Source organism: Yarrowia lipolytica, chromosome 1D (assembly GCF_001761485.1).
Source record: "Yarrowia lipolytica chromosome 1D, complete sequence".
Taxonomy (NCBI): domain Eukaryota; kingdom Fungi; phylum Ascomycota; class Dipodascomycetes; order Dipodascales; genus Yarrowia; species Yarrowia lipolytica.
This window is the reverse complement of record NC_090773.1, coordinates 2,926,639-2,944,097: the sequence shown is the minus strand read 5'-3', so window position 1 is coordinate 2,944,097 and position 17,459 is coordinate 2,926,639. Positions and strand designations below refer to the sequence as shown.

Genomic DNA, 17,459 nt, shown 5'->3' with positions numbered 1-17,459 from the left:
TGGTAGCCCTATATGACCAGCTCCAAACGAGCACTTCATATATATTGCGTGGCCTAATGACAGAAAGACGTCCCATTTTTACTCAACTATTGATACCAGCAAGTACGCCAAGTGTCTCCATTCAAGGAGCGTTTCTTCGCCAACGGTGGACCCAAATCTCATATGGAGAATGGTGAGCTCCAGACAAGTGATATCGAGAACCAGCGCCGACAAAGTCTTGTTGAGAGTACGAGACAAGATATATAGTATACATACTACTAGAATTGTCCACCGTTGACGTGACCAAAACTCCGTTTAGATGACTCTTTGAAGGAAGGCGTAGAGTACATTCTGGGTAATATTACTCTGGCAGAGATTACTTCTCATCTTGTTTATCCAGATATGCCACATTTCACGTCTTGTGACACCATCCCGTCAACATGTCTCCGACGGTGCGCGTTTCGTCGGTGTCTTAGGGAAGCTGATGGTAGATTTTCAGGCAGGTGTCCAGAGCTTTCCCCTTCAAGTCACGAACAGCCGTCTTCCAAAAGTGAAGATCCTCGGCCTGAAAAGCAGGTTCAACCAGGTCGTAAAGGTGGTCTACACTGCTCTCGTGCTTCTATCAACAATGGAGTTCTGTCCCCTCAGACCCGTCGCATCTCATCTTTAGAGAGAGAGAAAGACTAGCCAATCACACTAACACTCTACAGACATGGATACCACCACCATGTTACCGCAATAGCAGAATTATCCATGTCCCTCCCCGTTTCCAATCTCGGAACAATTTTCATTCACGTATTACTTTCTATATGGGGCTGAGAACCAGACTGGAGACAGGTGAGCTTTTGGACCCCTTTCATGACCACGCTGATCCCTCGTGTCCGCAGAGAATGTCAACTCAGTAGTCCTGGGTGTAGAGGAGGATGATTTTTTCTCCTCATTAGCCTAGTCGGCCTTGCGACCACCACCTCCTAAAGTGGCTTACAAGTCCTTGGCATTGTCTCGGATCGCCTTCTTGAGAATCTCCAGACCCTCGGTAACCGCCTCCTGGTCAATGTTAAGCGCAGGGACCAGTCGAACGGTGTTAGTTCCGGCGGTGATGACAAGAAGACCATTCTCTCTAGCAGCAGCAACAACCTTGGAAGGATCCTTGCTGAACTGGATTCCGAGCAGCAGACCGTCTCCTCGCACCTCGGTGATGAGCTCAGGGAACTCCTCCTGGACCTCGGCAACTGCGTCTCGAATCTGCTGGCTCACCTTCTTCACATTGTCAAGCACCTCCTTGCTGGCCACCTGGCTCAGCACATAGTGGCCCACTCGAGACGCCAGAGGGTTACCTCCGTAGGTGGTGCCGTGGTCGCCAATGGCAATCTTGTCGGCCACAGCCTCAGTCACCATGGTGGCGCCAATGGGGAATCCGTTGCCCAGCGCCTTGGCCATGGTAAGGATATCGGGATGCACCTTGTCGTGTGCCCAGAGTCGTCCGGTTCGGCCCAGACCGCACTGGATCTCGTCGAAGATGAGCATGGCTCCCACCTCATCGCACTTGTTTCGCAGTGCCTGGAGAAACTCGTCGTTGGCCTTGTACACGCCTCCCTCGCCCTGCACAGGCTCCACAATGACTCCGCAGGTCTTCTCGGTGATGAGATCGGCAGCCTTGGGGTCGTTGTAGACGCCGGTCTTCACTCCAGGGACCAGAGGAGCAAAAGGAGCCTGGTATTTGGGGTTAGGGGTCACGGAAAGAGCGCCCATAGTTCGGCCATGGAAAGCCTTCTCAAAGTTGACAAACTCCGTCTTATCGGGCGAGCTCAAGGTGCCGACCTTTCGGGCAAACTTAAGAGCAGCCTCGTTTGCCTCGGTTCCGGAGTTTGCCAGAAACACCTTTCTGGCACCCTTCATTCCTCCGCTCTTGAGGGTCTCCTCCACTAGCGACTCCTGCAGACGGGGAGCCCACTCGTTGTTGAACAGGTTGGAGCAGTGCATCAATTGCGACGACTGCTCGGCCAGGATCTTTGTGATTTCGGGGTTGGAGTGGCCCAGAGCCGTGACGGCAATGCCGGCCGAAAAATCAATGTACTTGTTGTCATTGCTGTCCCACAGGTACGCGCCCTTTCCCTTGGTCAGAATCACGCTGGGTTTGGCGTAGGTTGGCACCGAGTACTTTTCTGCCGTCTGGAGCAGGGTCGAATACTGTCGGATCTTGCTGAATCGGTTCATTTTGCGATGGTGACGATTTCGGGGTGCAGAATCGGCCTCTTATAACTGATCTAGAATTTGATCAGTCAGACTGGAAATTTCACCATATGCAGACTATGATGACTCCTACTTGTATTAGACTTTGGGGCAAGGTTTGGAGAAGAGGATTGGTGGAGACAAGGATAGGAAATTGGGGGATGCTCAGGTCTCCGATAGGATGTTGGTGGGAAGCAGTTGAATACCGACGCTCTAAGAGCTGCATTTGTTGGCTTGCTTGTCACATGAGCTATATAATGTCCCGACTATGAACACTCCTATACACCCCACTCATGCTTATCTAGAGGCTAAACCTGGCTAAATTTGCATATTGATTAGGTCATAGCTGTTGAGTCATCTGTAGCCAACTGAACTCATCTAGGAGCACCACCAATGAACCAACTGAGGCCACAACTACTATGGTTAGATTCCACGTTGCCACATTTCAACACAAATTTCATCTTATATTGTTGAAATTGTCATCTTATGTGGCATCCAAAGTGCCGTCTTTTAGTGAGGATTACTTAGTGACATGTCTAATTGTTAATTTTTTAGTTGAGGAGTGTGCAACATGAAACCGTCAATATGGCCATGTTCCTTGTACAAGGGACTTGTAGATAATTGTGGTGGTTGTTTCACGTCACATCCACCATCGAATAAAGTGACATTTGTTTCCTTTTTCTCGTTCAATGTGAGTTGCGAATACAGCTCCTATTTTCAGTGTGTATGTTGGAGATAGAGAAAAAATCCCAACTTTTTGGATATCAAAAAGATCACCGAAACGAGATGGCAAAAAGTTTGGTACAGTACAAGTACAAGTACAACTAGGATCACTTCAACAAAAAAAACAAAAAAAAAACAAAAAAACTAATAGATGCTCTTTATACACCCTACGATACACAGTCTACAAGCATGCCGTACTGTAATAAACATCATTCGATAAATTCATTACATGCAAGAAGAGACAACCATCTTGTCAGTGACAAAAGAATGACACAAGAGTTTCAGGCACCCGTCCTGACTTCCCTTGAACTCTTCCAGACTTTCCTCGTCCTCAGTCCATAACTGTTCGCTTCGCTTACAGCTAGGTTCTGATCACCTCTCCACCAGGCCCAATCAACACCTTGCCCTTCTTCTGGGCCCCCGCAGCAGCCGCATTCTGTCCAAACTGGTTGCGTCTCTGTTGTTTGACCTCCTGTCGCTTCTTCTCCAGCTCGATCGACGCAAGTCGCTGCTTCTCGATATTTTCCTGGAGCTGTCGCTGCTCGAGCAGCTGCTGGGACTGCCGCTTCAACCGCTGCTTTCGCACCCGCAGAGGCTCGTCGTCATCACGCGAAGCCTTGTACTGCTTGCTGATCTGGGCAGCTCCGGGCTTGGAGTAACTCTGCTGGTAATCCATTTGAGCAAGCGAGTCCAGAGCCAACAGAGACATTCTATGATGGTTGGGATCCTCGTAAGAGTGCTCCTTGGTCGTCATCCCGGTCATTCCAGACATTCCAGTCATCATGGACATTCTCTTGTCTGAAATCAACGAATTGCGTCTATCATCAAAACCATAAGCAGACTGAGAATCGTGAATCTGTTGAATCAGAGGAGTCTCAGTGCCGTCAGCAGCATACTGATGCATAGACTTATTGAGATGTCCTCGAACAGCTTTCTTGTCCTTCTTCCGCAGCTCCAACTCTTCGACTAGAGTTCCAGGCTTCTGATCAAGACCGGGAGAAATACCGTTTCCATAGCCAGCAGCAGCCGAGGGAGGAACAATGGCATTTGAGTCGATATGAACACGTGTAAAGGCGTTGGCAGAAGCTTCGTATCGCTGCATATCAGTTACATCGCCTTCAACGTCGCCCTCGTCCAGTTCTTCTCTCACTTCAGAATTGTCCATGTTGACATTAATGGAAGTCAGGGACATGGTTCGTCGTCTTCCTCGCTTCTGAGGATTGTAGTATGGATCACGTAAATCGGTGTCCGATGAATCAATAGCCGATTCGTCGAATTCGCCATAAACTTCATCAAAGTCGCGGGAGAGTCTGGAAACGTCCCTAGAAGCGTCTCTAGATGCTTCACGTGAGTCCCCGGATAGGTACAGCTTCTTCAGAGGAGAACTACCCCGCGATCCAAGACTCTGTCGATGCACAGAACGTCCCGAGCGCTCAAAGTCCTCCGCAAAGCCTTCATAATGAAGTAGCGATCCATCTGGAGTATGAGACCAAGGAGACATGAAAGAGGAACGGTTTCCAGGCTTGTCCAAAGCAGATGAAAACGAACTCTTGCGAGGAGAAGGAAAGGGAGAAATTCCAGAACGAGACAAGCGCCTATTCTTCTTACTAAGTAGGGGGGGTAGCTTCAGATTCATGGGAATTGGAGCAGGATAGTAAGCGGCAGAGGGAGAGTTCAAACCAGTCATGTTAGTCATCATGGTGCCAGAGCGGGAGTTCATGTGACCGGGACTCGGGTTCTGAATCACATGCCCATTTCCGTCAATCTGAATCTCGTCCATAACATGACCCTCCAAGACTTCCTGGTCCGGTGACATCATGTGACGGTCCATCACATGACCCGTAGAGCCGATCGGACCGCCCATGTGACTCAACCCACCTCCAGAATCCGTGGAAATATAAGAAGATCGTAGGATTTCCGCCTGACTAGGCTCAGCTAGCATCATGTGATTTGTAGAACCACCTCCAACAACCTGGCCGTGGGTCACTTGACCGTGGTTAAGATCGGCTTCGTGTCCCACGTGATGCACCGAGTGGTTGACATGGTTTTGTGGGGCGTGACCTTCACCACTACCAATCGACCGTGTATCCAGAGGTAGGCCCATACCCTTGATATGAGACACAGACAGTCGGTTGAAATCACGTGTCAATTCGGGTGTTCCTGGCGTTCCCGGCGAGTCCAAGGGCAGTCTGTTTGTTGGAGTGTGTGCTCCTGAGTTGAAGTCAAAGTCGTCGATGGACGAGGGAGGTGGATTGTGATGGTGGTCGGTCGACTGGTCATGGGACTCTTTCACATTCTGATCATATGACTCAGATTGCTGCTCCTGCTGGGTGGAATACACAGACTCGGCATACGGATCAGTCTCTTCAGCTCGGTTGGCAGAATACACAGATTCAGCAGGGTAAATTGAAGACTCTGCCCTGTGCAAGTCTGCTGGAATGTACTCTGGTTCAACTGATTCAGCATGAGACGATCCCGGATGTGATTGGGCCTCCTCAAACCTGGATTCCGCAGACTCTGTGGCCCGAGATTCAGCCTCGGCAAACCGAGAGTCGGATGAATCGACCGCACGTGACTCTGTTCGGTTTGATGCAGAGTCTCCAGATCCCGTATCATGTGGCTCTGAACCTCTAGACTTGTCTGAACCTCTAGACTTGTCTGAACCTGTAGAAGACAATTCTGCTCGTTGTTGGTCAGTAGACAAGCGCTTATCGCTGGAACCCGATTTGCCCCACATGAGCTTCTCCTTCTCTTGTTGATCACGTGACTCACGCTGGATCTCGTCATACTTTGACTGGTCAAAAGTCGCGAAAACAGGATCCACCTTCTCCTCTTCTTCATGGGAATGAGGGCCAATCTCACGGCATCCCTTCTGATAATAACAGGTAGGGTAAGGGGCGGTCTTAAGGTCAGCCGGAGTAAGTGGATAAGGGTAGTCATTCTTGGCTTCGGCGTAGAGATCTCTCCCAGGTAGCACCTCTCCAAGGGCCTCAGAACTCTTCTTTTTCGCAATGTAGTGTTCTTTGGGGTAGCCTGGGTGAGCCAAAGGAGGTGGAGGAGATCTTACTGTGGGAGAAGTCACTCGAGGGGACCCAGGAGAGGCAGCATGTGAGTGTGAATGACCTCCATGGGAGCAGTTGACGTGATCAGCAGGATGGGTGCTTTCCAATGCTTGAGAGGGAGTTGAAAAGGTCTGTGGAGAGCCGAATTGGGCTTTCTGGGCCAGCGGAGGGGTTTTGAACGAGGATACTCCCATCGCCAGAGCTGCTGCTGCTGAAGCCATACCACTGCCCTTGGGTGACTCTCCATAAGTAGATGTAGGAAGCATGTATGAAGGAGAACCCAGTGGGCTTCTAATTTGATTAGTAGAAGGGCTCATTCCAAAAGAAGAAGAGATCCCGATGGGCGACTTCCCAGAGGCGAGCGGAGACGATCTTCCCTTTGGAATAGTGATAGGGGGCGGCTTTACGGGCGAACTTCGGTTTGAATGAAACTCTCCTGTAGGCGATGCAAATTGCGAGCTGTGGGGCGAATGAGACGAGCCATCAGTTCCTCCGGGTGGAAACTCTGCCCCTCCAAACTCAGGAGTGTACTGCTTAACAGTGCCATGCTGAACAAAGGTGTTGATTGGTGGTGGCAGATTGGAGTCTGTATTGTTCGACGAGGAGTGTTCCGACTGAGGTGGCTGTTGCTTCTGTGCATTCCTCTCATCTCCGTAGACGCTCTCCTCGTATCTGCTTCTGTCGTAGATGCTTGCGTCGTCGTCCGGGAGCTGTTCATCGTAGATTGAGTCGTTGTATCCAGAAGCTCCGTCCGGCACCTGGGCGCCGTCAAACCCGTCAAATACGTTCTGTGGAGCCTTGGCCAGCCCCAGCTTGCCTCGCAAAGTGTATCCCTTGGGCTCATTGAGAGAGGAGACCGAGCCCCCTGAAACGGCTCTTTGCGACGCTGCAGGAAGCGGAGGGGGACTCAGAACGGGGAGGTCGGGCTGTTGTGCCAGGGCAGACAGCTTGGGCGTGTCGCTGAGCGCCTCACGGGACTTTTTCGTAAACAGGCCCATGAACGACAGGGGTGTAGTTGTGAGGGGCAGGAATAGTACCGGTGCTGTACTGTATTCGTAGTGGGTATGTCCGATACTTGAATGTACTGTACCTACAGTAATATTGTAGGTGGCTGGGAAGTTTAGAGGGGGGGTTCTGGGAGGTTAAAGTTTACAGATAGTGGAGATTCTGGGAAGATATTTATATTTTTGGAATCCACGAGACTGGGCGAAAAACCTGGTGGCCTCGAAATTTCGATATCTCCACTATCTACTCCCGTTGGAAGGTCTGTTGTGATTCGCACTCCCCCAAAAATAGATTAGTCTCCAACCTTGTTTGAAACCCAATGCCATTGTCCAAAAAGTGCTTTTAGGCAGAAATAATCAGCCTTGTTTTTTGGCGTTGAAAAACTGGCTCGATATATGGCGCCTTTGCTCACAAGCCAGCTGTTTCCTTGGCCAGAAAAATATTGTCCATTTTTTCTGCATTTTCCCTCAAATACCCGCCGGCCCGAAATCGCTACATATACAAATGTCCTCGTCATGTAGACATCACATGTCAGAGTGCACGGGGCGGTATCAGCACGAAAACGGTAGGGAGTAAATACGAGCACTGGCCAAAAACTGGGAACCGGGCTGACGAACTTTGGGGGAGGTGGATAGACACAGACCACCAACAGAACCAGTGCAGAGTCTTTTCAATTGATATAAAAAAGGGGACACTTCACACTCCAGCCTAGTCCACGTTCTTCGGAGCTCCATTTATAATGGCGCATCTTCCTTTCACAGTCACGATTCATAGCCCATGTATGTATTGTGAGTGTGTCTTAGTTTGATACAGTGGGTCAGCGGGTGGAACATTTGTTGGGCGGACTGGGGATGGGATGGAGATGGGTGGTGCTGAATAATCAGACATGAAGAGGAGATGTGAATAAGCAGCTGGATGTAAGTCGACGTGCTCTTCCTCTAGAATTGGTGTTGCAGTGATTTCTCTAGTGCTGTATGTACAGTGCCGTCAAAACACTGACTTTTAGATGGGATTAGTTGGAAGTAGTTGGAAGTGGTTGGATTTTAGTGGGATTTTAGTGAAACTCTAGTGGGACTTTAGTGGGACTTTGGTGGGACTTTAGTGAGACTTTAGAATGGACTTTAGTTGGAAGTAGAGGTGTAGAAATATAAGGCAGTCTATATCTCAGTTGAAAATGCTATATCTGTTGTTTGGTTTCATGTTCTGTCACAGTATCCCAGCCCAGTGGAACACCCCCTTTTTCTTTTTTTTTCTGCGTATCTTTTTATTCATATTCTATTCTATTGTATTCTATTTTTCTTCAACAAAGTCTAAGTAATATACATTCGGGATCCGCAGAAAAACTTCAACAGCTCGAAATATTGTATGTGACATTTATAATGCCATGATCCAATCGATATTTCACGTCTTCTCTCAACAATCTGAAACAATCGGCATATCTCTAGCATATCTCGAAGACCGTTTTTGCACCCCTAGCAGACTTTTACTCTTAACTAATCCCAAGTAATTGAGGAGGTTTCACCCGCTCCAGCCAACATCATCAGAGCAGCAGTCCAGAAGTCCATCCACGAGATTTAGCGTAACCAGTCGGACTGACCAAGGACAATCTACCTGTAGCTACAGTTACCTGTACCTCCCCAATACCTACAACTCGAGGAGAGCCCAGTGGCGCTGAATCTAGTCGCTACGCAATACACGAGTCTCAATGAATCATTAGTCTATCTACTCTACTCTATTTTCGTCCCCTTTCTAACCATTGACCGTAATCAGCGGTGTGTGAAGATGTGTGTGAAAAAAGTGTCCAGATTGCCGGCTATGCTCACAATCTGAAACGTTCAGTCTGTCGCTACAAGCCAGATTAAACGACCACGTTCTTGGCCAGCTTGGCCTTGTACGACAAGATGCTGCCATCCCATCTGGTAGCGGTCTTGTTCTCGCACACGAAAATATCCTTGGCGATCTTGTCCAACAGTCGGAAATCGTGTGAAACAACCACGACTCCTCCGTCAAACTCGTTGATGGCCTGAGCCAGCGAGTCAATGGTGGGAATATCCAGACCGTTAGTAGGCTCATCAAGGAAAATCATGTTAGGAGCCTCAATGGCAAGCAGGGCAAAAACGACTCGAGATCGCTGACCCTCGGAAAGAGTGGCCATGAGGGCAGTCTGGCCCTCACCAGTAAGTCCGAATCTACCCAGCTGCTGTCGCCAGTACTGGAAGTCGTGAGAAATGTGGGAAAACTTGTCTCGGACAAACTCCAGAGAAGACTTGGTGAGATCCAGCTGGTCCTGAGAATGCTGGGAGTAGACACCAATCTTGAGATGGGTGTGTCGCGAGATTCGGCCCTCGGTTCCGGTAGGCTGGAGCTGACCGGTCATGAGCTTCAGCAGAGTGGACTTACCCACACCGTTGGGACCAACCAGAGCGATTCGAGAGTCCATATCAACACCAAAGTTGAGGTTCTCGTACAGGTTCTCCTCGGGGTTACCAGAGTAGGAGAAGGTGATGTTGTCGAAAGACAGAACGGGAGGAGGCAGCTTCTCAACGGCGGGGAATCGGAACTCAAACACCTTGTCGGGCACCACCTTCTCAATCAGACCGTCGGCCTCCATCTTGTCCAGAATCTTCTGTCGCGACTTGGCCTGTCGCACCAGGTTTGCGTAAGTACCGGCGGAAGCAATGAACTTCTTGATGTGTGCGATTTCCTCCTGCTGCTTGTGGTACTGCTTCATCTGGTTGGTCTCCTGTTCGTTTCGGGTCTTGACGTAAGAGTCATAGTTTCCTCCGTACAGTAGCATCTTCTTCATTCGCATATCAAGCATGTTGGTGCAGACTCCGTTGAGGAAATCCTGGGAGTGCGACACGAGAATCAGGGTTCGAGGCCACTTCTTGAGGTACTCTTCAAGCCAGACACAGGCCTCCAGATCCAGATGGGCAGTGGGGTCATCGAGCAGCAGAAGAGTGGGCTTGACGAAAAGAGCCTTGGCAAGAGCAACTCGCATCTTCCATCCTCCAGACATATCCTTGGTCTTCTTCTTAATGGTCTTGGAGTTGAAACCCAGACCGACCAGAATCAGAGAGGCTCGAGACTCAAAGGTGGTGGGGTCCATGTCGTCAATTCGCTCGTACAGATCCTCCAGAATGGGCGACTCGGGGCCATCCTCCTCAAGGATCTTCTCAACCTGGTGCTCCAGACGCTTGAGCTCGGCCTCGGCCTCTCGCACAACGTACTCCAGAGCAGACCACTCGGAGGGCTCAGCAGGCTCGTTCAGAAGATAGATGTCGATAATTTCGGGAACAGGGTACTCTCGCTCGGCCAAAGCCTTGAGGAAAGTCGACTTTCCACATCCGTTCTCTCCCAGAAGACCATATCGCTGGCCGTAGTTGAGCTCGAGAGTGGAGTCCTGAATCAGCACTTTTCCGTGGAAATTGAGCGACACAGAAGTCAGCTTCAGATCACGTGACGTCTCCAGAGAGGCCAGCACACCGGTGGTAACTCGATCCGACAGACCGTCCTTGTCCTTCTGCATCTTGAGCTCCTTGATCTTCTCAGTGTTCTCCGCCACAATCTCGTCCACGGACTTTCCAACCTCCTTTCCCTCGGCCTTTGCCTTGGCGGCGGCCTTCTCGGCCTTCTTGGCTTCTCGCTTGGCTTTACTGGAAGACACAGCCATTTTGTATAGTGTGTTTTGGTGTTGTGGAAAGATGGTGATTTTGCCGTACTCACTTTTATAACGGAGGTGTAAAATTTTTGAAAGTTTAAAAATAAGGTTTGAAAGTGTTACCCGGATGAACTGAGTTGCTGGAATATGGGAGAAGAGAAAAAAATCAGATGCTAGATTACCCACTGACAAGACCGGCGGAAGTGCAGTTTTTTCCAAGGTATTTTTTTTGCTTCTTCTTCTCTCGGTCACCCCCTAACCCTGGATTCTCTTACCCTAGCCCTGACCAATCTACTATCAGCGTCTCCAATCAATGTCACCCCAATTGCTCCGTTGTCTGAAACCACGAGCCAGAGTACGGAGCAACCCTAACCTGGGGGAAAGCACTGAATTGGCGGCCTAACCCTGGTGAAACTTTTCAAAAGGAGCTGGCGAGACAGCTGAAAAGAGTCTGCGCACCAAACCATATCTAGAGACTAGTTTTGTGGGTTTATTTCCTTCAGGTAGCCACTTTAGCCGCCGTAATACTGACAATTACCACCGTATCTTCCCCCTTCTCTAAACCTAATCAGTGACCAAAAAGGTAGTATGATGTCATCAGAGATACATCGAAGGAGAGAGGATACTCGTTGTGGTATGGTGGATTGGATCACGTGACGTACTGCTAGGGGCCACATGACTTGATATGGTCGAGCCACGTGAGTGCACTAATCTGACTGCCTAATCTGACTGCCTATTGTGCGATTTCAGGAGGCATCGAGATGTGCTACTGTACATACTGCAGTGGTATGTATCTTGTTGGTACAAGTTTATGGACTAAGACCGTGGTGATAAGCTGACAGAGAAGATGGGATCAGGTGATCTGGTGTGTCACATGACCTGAGAAAAGAGAATTTATCATGGGCATTATGTCGTCTCTCAATTGCTTCTTTTATCTGGTGTGATATTGTAGCTGGCCTTTGTTTCTCTCCCGAAACTAATCTGATGTAAAACATCATGACAGATCTTCAGACTCCCTTATCATCCAGCTAAATGAAAATCTGTGTAAACCGGCAACCGAATATCTCCCGGTCACGGGACTAGCTGCGAATAATTGCCATTTTTCACGATTTTTGCCATTCCTTGTCGTCAGTCTAGCCGTTGTTTGTTTCACAGTTGCTTTGCTCCAAATTTTTTTCAAAAAAATATATTTTTCATGTTGTCTCACCTCAATTTCCAATTTTCATGCATTGATGTCTGAAAAGTTTAGGCTATGGTTGTAGCGTTCTGTAGAGTGGAGTGTCGAGTTAGTGGACTAAAGACGGGTTTCCAGTGTTCGGATCGATTGACGGGGAACGGGGCTGGATTTGTCACATCAAACTCTTCCCCATGGCGTTTTTAAATTTTGGAAATGTCTCACCAATTTATATTTTCAAGCCATGCACCCTGCACCTGGATAAGGCTGTGTGTGCGTCAGAGTTCGGAGGGTGGTGAGGGCGAGACAGCGTCAGTTGAAGGAGTCAAAGAGTGAAGAGGGATGACAGAGTTGGATGATCCGAGAGTGGTAAGTCAGCCAGGCTCATTCCGCTCATCCCGAACACCCAGCCCAAAGACTCGTCTGGCGAGAGTGACCAGCAATGTCGCTGCTTCCGCCAGTTTCGATGGTATTTTGGCCATCATCTAGCCTGGAGTGTGTTTCGAGTCGCATCTTGATCCAATGTCGAAGCCCGCAGGAAGGAAGGAGTGGTTTGAAACGAACGGAACCAGCATGGGGGGCTACAGTACATACACTGTATGTACCCGAACCTATTGACCTGAACATTGACCTGAACATTGCTCTGATTGACCCTAGTTGCCGCACCTGGATAGCTATCTGAGACATAGAACAGCTGATACTGACCAAATTCCAACCGCTAAGCGGATGGACTAGCCAAAAGAACACCATTAACGAATCCTGAAATGATGGCCAAACACACATGTTTCACCTGTGACTGAATATAAGTTGGAGACATTTGTCTTTAGGAGAAGATCAGACGTCTGATTTCTTTCTGGAGTAATTTTTTGGAGCTTTTGGAGTTGTTTTCCTTTTGGAAATGCCTTCAATCCCATATTTTCAATCCGACTTAACCAACTTGTCGAACAAGAACCTCTCCGTAGAGATATTCACTTTATAACGGACCCAAACACCCGCAAAAGATTTCACATTAGACCGTAACAACATCTGTAAACCTCTACCATTGAGCCAAGACTTAGTTCAGTAAAACTTGTTCCATGGTAGCCCTACTGTCTTGGAAGTGATCCACTCTACCAAACTTACTACATATGAAGCCAGTTTAGACAGACATCCCCAGACTACACCTCTAGAGCCCCTCTAGACCGCCTGTCATCAAACTTCTTCCAACAACACATCCCGTCGAGCCCCCAATCACACCTCTTCTCCTCTATCCAAGCAGTCTATGATAAGTGCTCTATTATTATGTACCTCCAATGAGTATTGTAGTTGCAGCTATTTGTTTCTTGCTGCTCAATCCCGCAGACTACTTGTAGCTGCTTCTTGCTTCTCCAACTCATGACAGCTTCTTGTCTGCTAAGACCTACGGTCTTCGCCACCTATAACTTCAGCTCAGCCAAAATCTTACCCGCCAGATTCTTATATTGCCACGAGTTACCCGTCATCTTCTTAAACTGCACTCCATGCAGCGACAGAATCGGAACCTTGACAATGTAAATCTCAAACTGCAGCGGCGTTCGCACCGACGAATTTGTCGCTGTGTAGCCCAACATATCACTGCCTCCGCCCTGGGCATGATGCCGCTCCGTAGAGCCGCCAAACGAGTCACAAGAGAAGTCGTCGGAGAAATCAAAGTGGCCGGAACCAGAATGATCCCGTCTTCTTCCGTTAAACGACAGCTTACGCCAGTGAGCATTCGCAGGCGAGCCGGGAGGCGACAAGCTCGATGTATCGCCCGTATCCACCCGTGGACTCAGGTGGCCGGGCGAAGGGTCTTCTTCACGCGCAAGGCTGGGCTCGTGGATGCACATGAATCCACCCCGGATCTCCTTGAACCGCACGCCCAGCTGAGTCAGTACACGGATAATGTCAGACCGAATAAACGGCAAAGACTTGGTGGACGTCGACTGCACGGAAAAGAAACCCTTGAGGAATACCTGCTTAGGATAGTCGATCGAGGGTGTAGGCGTGTGGTCTGCCAGATCCACGTCGTCCATCTTAACGTGGTGCTGACGCGACTGCACAGGGGCGACGTCATCCTCAAACTCTTGAGGAACAGGAGGCATGGACTCCGAAGGAGGAGCCGCCGCCTTGGTGTTGATTGACTCTTTGCGCACGTGACCCATTGACTTCGCCCGCGCAGATGGGTGGTACTGCTTTCGGGTGGTAGTTGGCGGCTGCTGGGCAGAACCAGGCGCGAAAGTTGCCGTGGGTCGCGTAGGAGGAGTCTGCGGAGGCCCGTCGACGCCGTCCTGAGACGAGTGGGGGGTCACATGAGAGCCAGAAGCGTTAGAAGATGCGCTGGGCATGTGAGGAACCCCAAGACCAGCCATATCCACCGATGGAGATGCCGAATGGACCGCTCGCTTGCGCAGAGGACTGCCGGGTGTCCCCGAAGAGAACTTCGCGCTGCTGGGAGTGCCAGGAGTGCCGTATCCAACCGGTTTTCGAGCCTGCTTCTCGTTGACAGACGTTGATCTGCCAAGAGGAGAGCTTGGCTGCTGTACCTTGAGTCGCCCGCCTGGCGAGGGAGGCTCTGGCGCGTGGTTGCTGCTGTCGCTGGGCTTGCTTCGTCGAGATGAGAACCGCCGGAGCAGCGATGATGCCAGACTCGGTTCCTTCTTTTCGGGGAAGGAGTATTGCTGAGGCGGAGGCGACAGCGGAGGCGGGGATGCGAGCTGGTGCGGCTGCGGTCCCGGTTGGCCACCCTGGTGGTGGTCGTGAGGCGCGTCATACGCCCGCTGGGGCGCCTGGGGCTGTCCATGTGCACCATGCTGCTGCGGGGGCTGCAGGTCGGAAGCACCGTGGGTTCGAGCACGTGCTCGGGAGGGACCCTGGCCAGACAGGAATGGCGAGTACTGACTGTGGGTGTGGGTGTGGTGCGAGTGAGCAGCCTCAGGAGGAGGCACCACTGTGGGAGGAGCTGGAATGCTCACATGGCCGCTGTGACTATGTTGATGACCAGAATGGTGGCCAGAATGATGACCAAACTCGTCGCTGCCACTGCCGCTCCCGGCGCCCTGACGATAGCCCACAAAGGGGGCACCAGCCCGCTCTTGCTCTCTTCGAGCGTCCCGTTCCAATCGCTCACGCACCAGGTAGTACACGCTAATGAGTGGGTGGTAGGCCGCTGTGGGATCGGCAGTACTCATAGGGGTGGCGGTCAGATCAATGGAATCTGATGATCCACCACCCATGCCACCGCTCGTTCGTTTGAGCAGGTCGAACGAGAACCGGGAGGTAGACGGCGAGCTCTCGTGTGCCTTGTACCAGTTGTGGCAGGCTAAGATGTACTCTGGCGATTCAAGAAGCGCCGCCAGATTCTGGGCGATTTCGGCCTCAGAGCCAAATTCGAAACCGCTCATCTCCTGGACAACCTGTGGGTCCAGGGGCAGCGTCAGAGGCTCTCTGTATGGAATGTACGAGTCGGGAGGGCCTTCGTAGCCCCTGCTCATCCATGGGTGCTGCAGAATTTCCGCCAGCGTAGCTCGCTGTAGCGGATTGACCACGAGCATACGTGCCAAAATGTCCTTGCACTCGGGGCTCAGAAAGTTGGGATACTCAACCTTGCCCTGCTTGATTTTGGCGTGCAGTAGCGGCATGTTCTTGTCATCAAAGGGGACCTTGCCGCACACCAGGACGTAGAGAACTACGCCAAACGACCACACATCGACCTCGGGGCCAATGTACGGTCGTGCCTTCAGCAGCTCGGGGGCTGCAAAATACAGCGAGCCGCAAAAGGTCTTGAGCTGGGAATTGGGCGCAAACAGATTCGAGAGGCCAAAATCAATCAGCTTGATATCTCCGGACTTTGAAATCAAAATGTTCTCAATCTTGAGATCCCGGTGCACGATACTGTTCTGGTGGCAGTAGTCCAGAGCCGATCCGATGGCTCGAGCAAACTTTCGCGCGTGTCGTTCTTTCAAAGAGCCATGCGAAATGATGTAGTCCAGCATCTGGCCTCCAGCCACGTACTCAAACACCATGTAGTAGTGGTTCGTCATGGTGTACATTTCGCGCATTTCGCAAATGTACTTGTGGTGCAGTAGTTTGCCAATGGCTGCCTCTCGGACCGTTCGGATGTCTTTGCTGATGTCCGACTCCTTGGCCTCTTCATCGGGCGGTCGCTTGTGCTGGGCTGTGGCCTTCGGGATCACTTTGACGGCGCAGAGCTCGCCGGTGACTCTGGACTTGGCGAGTTTAACCTGGCCCATCGAGCCTGCTCCGATTGTTTTCACAAAGTCCCACTCGCCGATTGAGCGTCGTTTCTGCATCCGTTTCTCGGGGGGAGGCGCCGGCACTGGTGCCGGTGATGTCATTGGTTCTGTCATGCTAGAAGGGGTAGAGACAGAGGTTGTGTGTGATGTGATATGGGGTGACTGCACTAATATTGTGGGGTCACGGAGGGTTTGGGGTGGGGGGGGGGGGGGGGGGGGGGGCCTTAGATACTTGTCCGTTGATCACGGGAGCTTGATGTGGGTCCGTGGATGTGTGTTTTGGGTCGAATGTAGACAGTGGCAAAGTCGAGAGCAAGAATAATACGCCGGGAGTCGTTTTGTCGACGCTTGCTAATCTGTCTGTCGCTGGTCTTGTGTCGCGCTGCGCACTTGATGATGTCGTTTCGAAGTCTTCCGTTTTGTGTCTCTGGTGTCTTGTCTGTGTTAGCATGCGCGAATTTCCACACAAACCGCAATACTCACGTGACCAGTCACTTTCTGCCGCTGCGCAACTGCTGTCGTCGCTCAAAGAACTCGGCCTGATACCTGCTGGACCGCCAATCGAAGAAGTCCGAAGAATGGAGGGGGTGGTCAAGTGGTCCTAGTCGTGAGAGAGATGTCAGGTTGCGATATGCAGGTTGGGAGTAGTAAGGATTTGGGGGAGAAGAATAGATGGAGAGGTTGCGGGGGCTCCAGCACCTTTGGGAAAACGGAAATCGGTCAATTCTGCTACGGAGATTACAACCCGAGTCTCCGCGAAGCTCTGCGGTCATCACAGCCCATTCTACACTCCGCCTACTCTTGCTCCGCCTAATAACCACCACCCCCAATTTATAGCCTATTACAGTGTACCTACATGTACAGTCATGTAAAGAAACAATGCCCAAGAGTCAAAGTTTGATATAGCACCGAGACCAGCGACGCAAAAGCCGTGCAAGCTGTGGTATTAGTCCGCGATAGCCCACAGCAGTGTTTTGGCGCTTCTGCAGAGTCTGCAGCGGGCCGCAACACCGGAAAACGCTGTAGGTCGGCCAGATGCAGAGATACCGGCGCAGAAAGACTCGGAAACATTTCTCGAGCCGTCGTGGCTCCTTTGGGGGCCATCTCCGGCTGCAATCGGGGCTCGGTAGCAAGAAATATTCATGTCGTGCTCGTCGGAGATAGACATTACTTTTCGGCTGTCCCAATTGGGAGGTCACGGGATACTTGTACCAAAAGTCCCGTCCAATGTTGCTGTCCCAATGGAGATACAGAAATGGGGCTATTACTGTAGTTGTTTGTGCGGTGGCTGCTATGAAATAAATGGCATCTATCCGAATTATTAAAACTGGGGAAATCTCGATACAAGTACTTGCTACTTATACTTTTTT

At 50.7% G+C, this 17,459-nt stretch overlaps 4 protein-coding genes across 4 annotated transcripts; all 4 read right to left on the bottom strand.

Moving 5' to 3' along the window:
- Nucleotides 1-960: 960 nt before the first annotated feature.
- On the bottom strand, nucleotides 961-2,196 carry YALI1_D29419g (uncharacterized protein; the record flags this gene model as incomplete). Its single annotated transcript, XM_503166.1, has 1 exon — nucleotides 961-2,196. The coding sequence occupies one exon, from the start codon at nucleotides 2,194-2,196 to the stop codon at nucleotides 961-963; it is 1,236 nt and encodes a 411-aa protein (XP_503166.1).
- A 1,099-nt stretch (nucleotides 2,197-3,295) lies between these two features.
- On the bottom strand, nucleotides 3,296-6,994 carry YALI1_D29371g (uncharacterized protein; the record flags this gene model as incomplete). The annotated part of the gene is made up of 1 exon (XM_503165.3): nucleotides 3,296-6,994. One exon carries the CDS (start codon nucleotides 6,992-6,994, stop codon nucleotides 3,296-3,298), a length of 3,699 nt encoding a protein of 1,232 aa, XP_503165.3.
- A 1,865-nt stretch (nucleotides 6,995-8,859) lies between these two features.
- YALI1_D29335g (uncharacterized protein) lies at nucleotides 8,860-10,674 on the bottom strand (the record flags this gene model as incomplete). The annotated part of the gene is made up of 1 exon (XM_503164.3): nucleotides 8,860-10,674. The coding sequence occupies one exon, from the start codon at nucleotides 10,672-10,674 to the stop codon at nucleotides 8,860-8,862; it is 1,815 nt and encodes a 604-aa protein (XP_503164.1).
- A 2,577-nt stretch (nucleotides 10,675-13,251) lies between these two features.
- YALI1_D29279g (uncharacterized protein) lies at nucleotides 13,252-16,203 on the bottom strand (the record flags this gene model as incomplete). The annotated part of the gene is made up of 1 exon (XM_066094267.2): nucleotides 13,252-16,203. The coding sequence occupies one exon, from the start codon at nucleotides 16,201-16,203 to the stop codon at nucleotides 13,252-13,254; it is 2,952 nt and encodes a 983-aa protein (XP_065950339.2).
- Nucleotides 16,204-17,459: the final 1,256 nt, after the last annotated feature.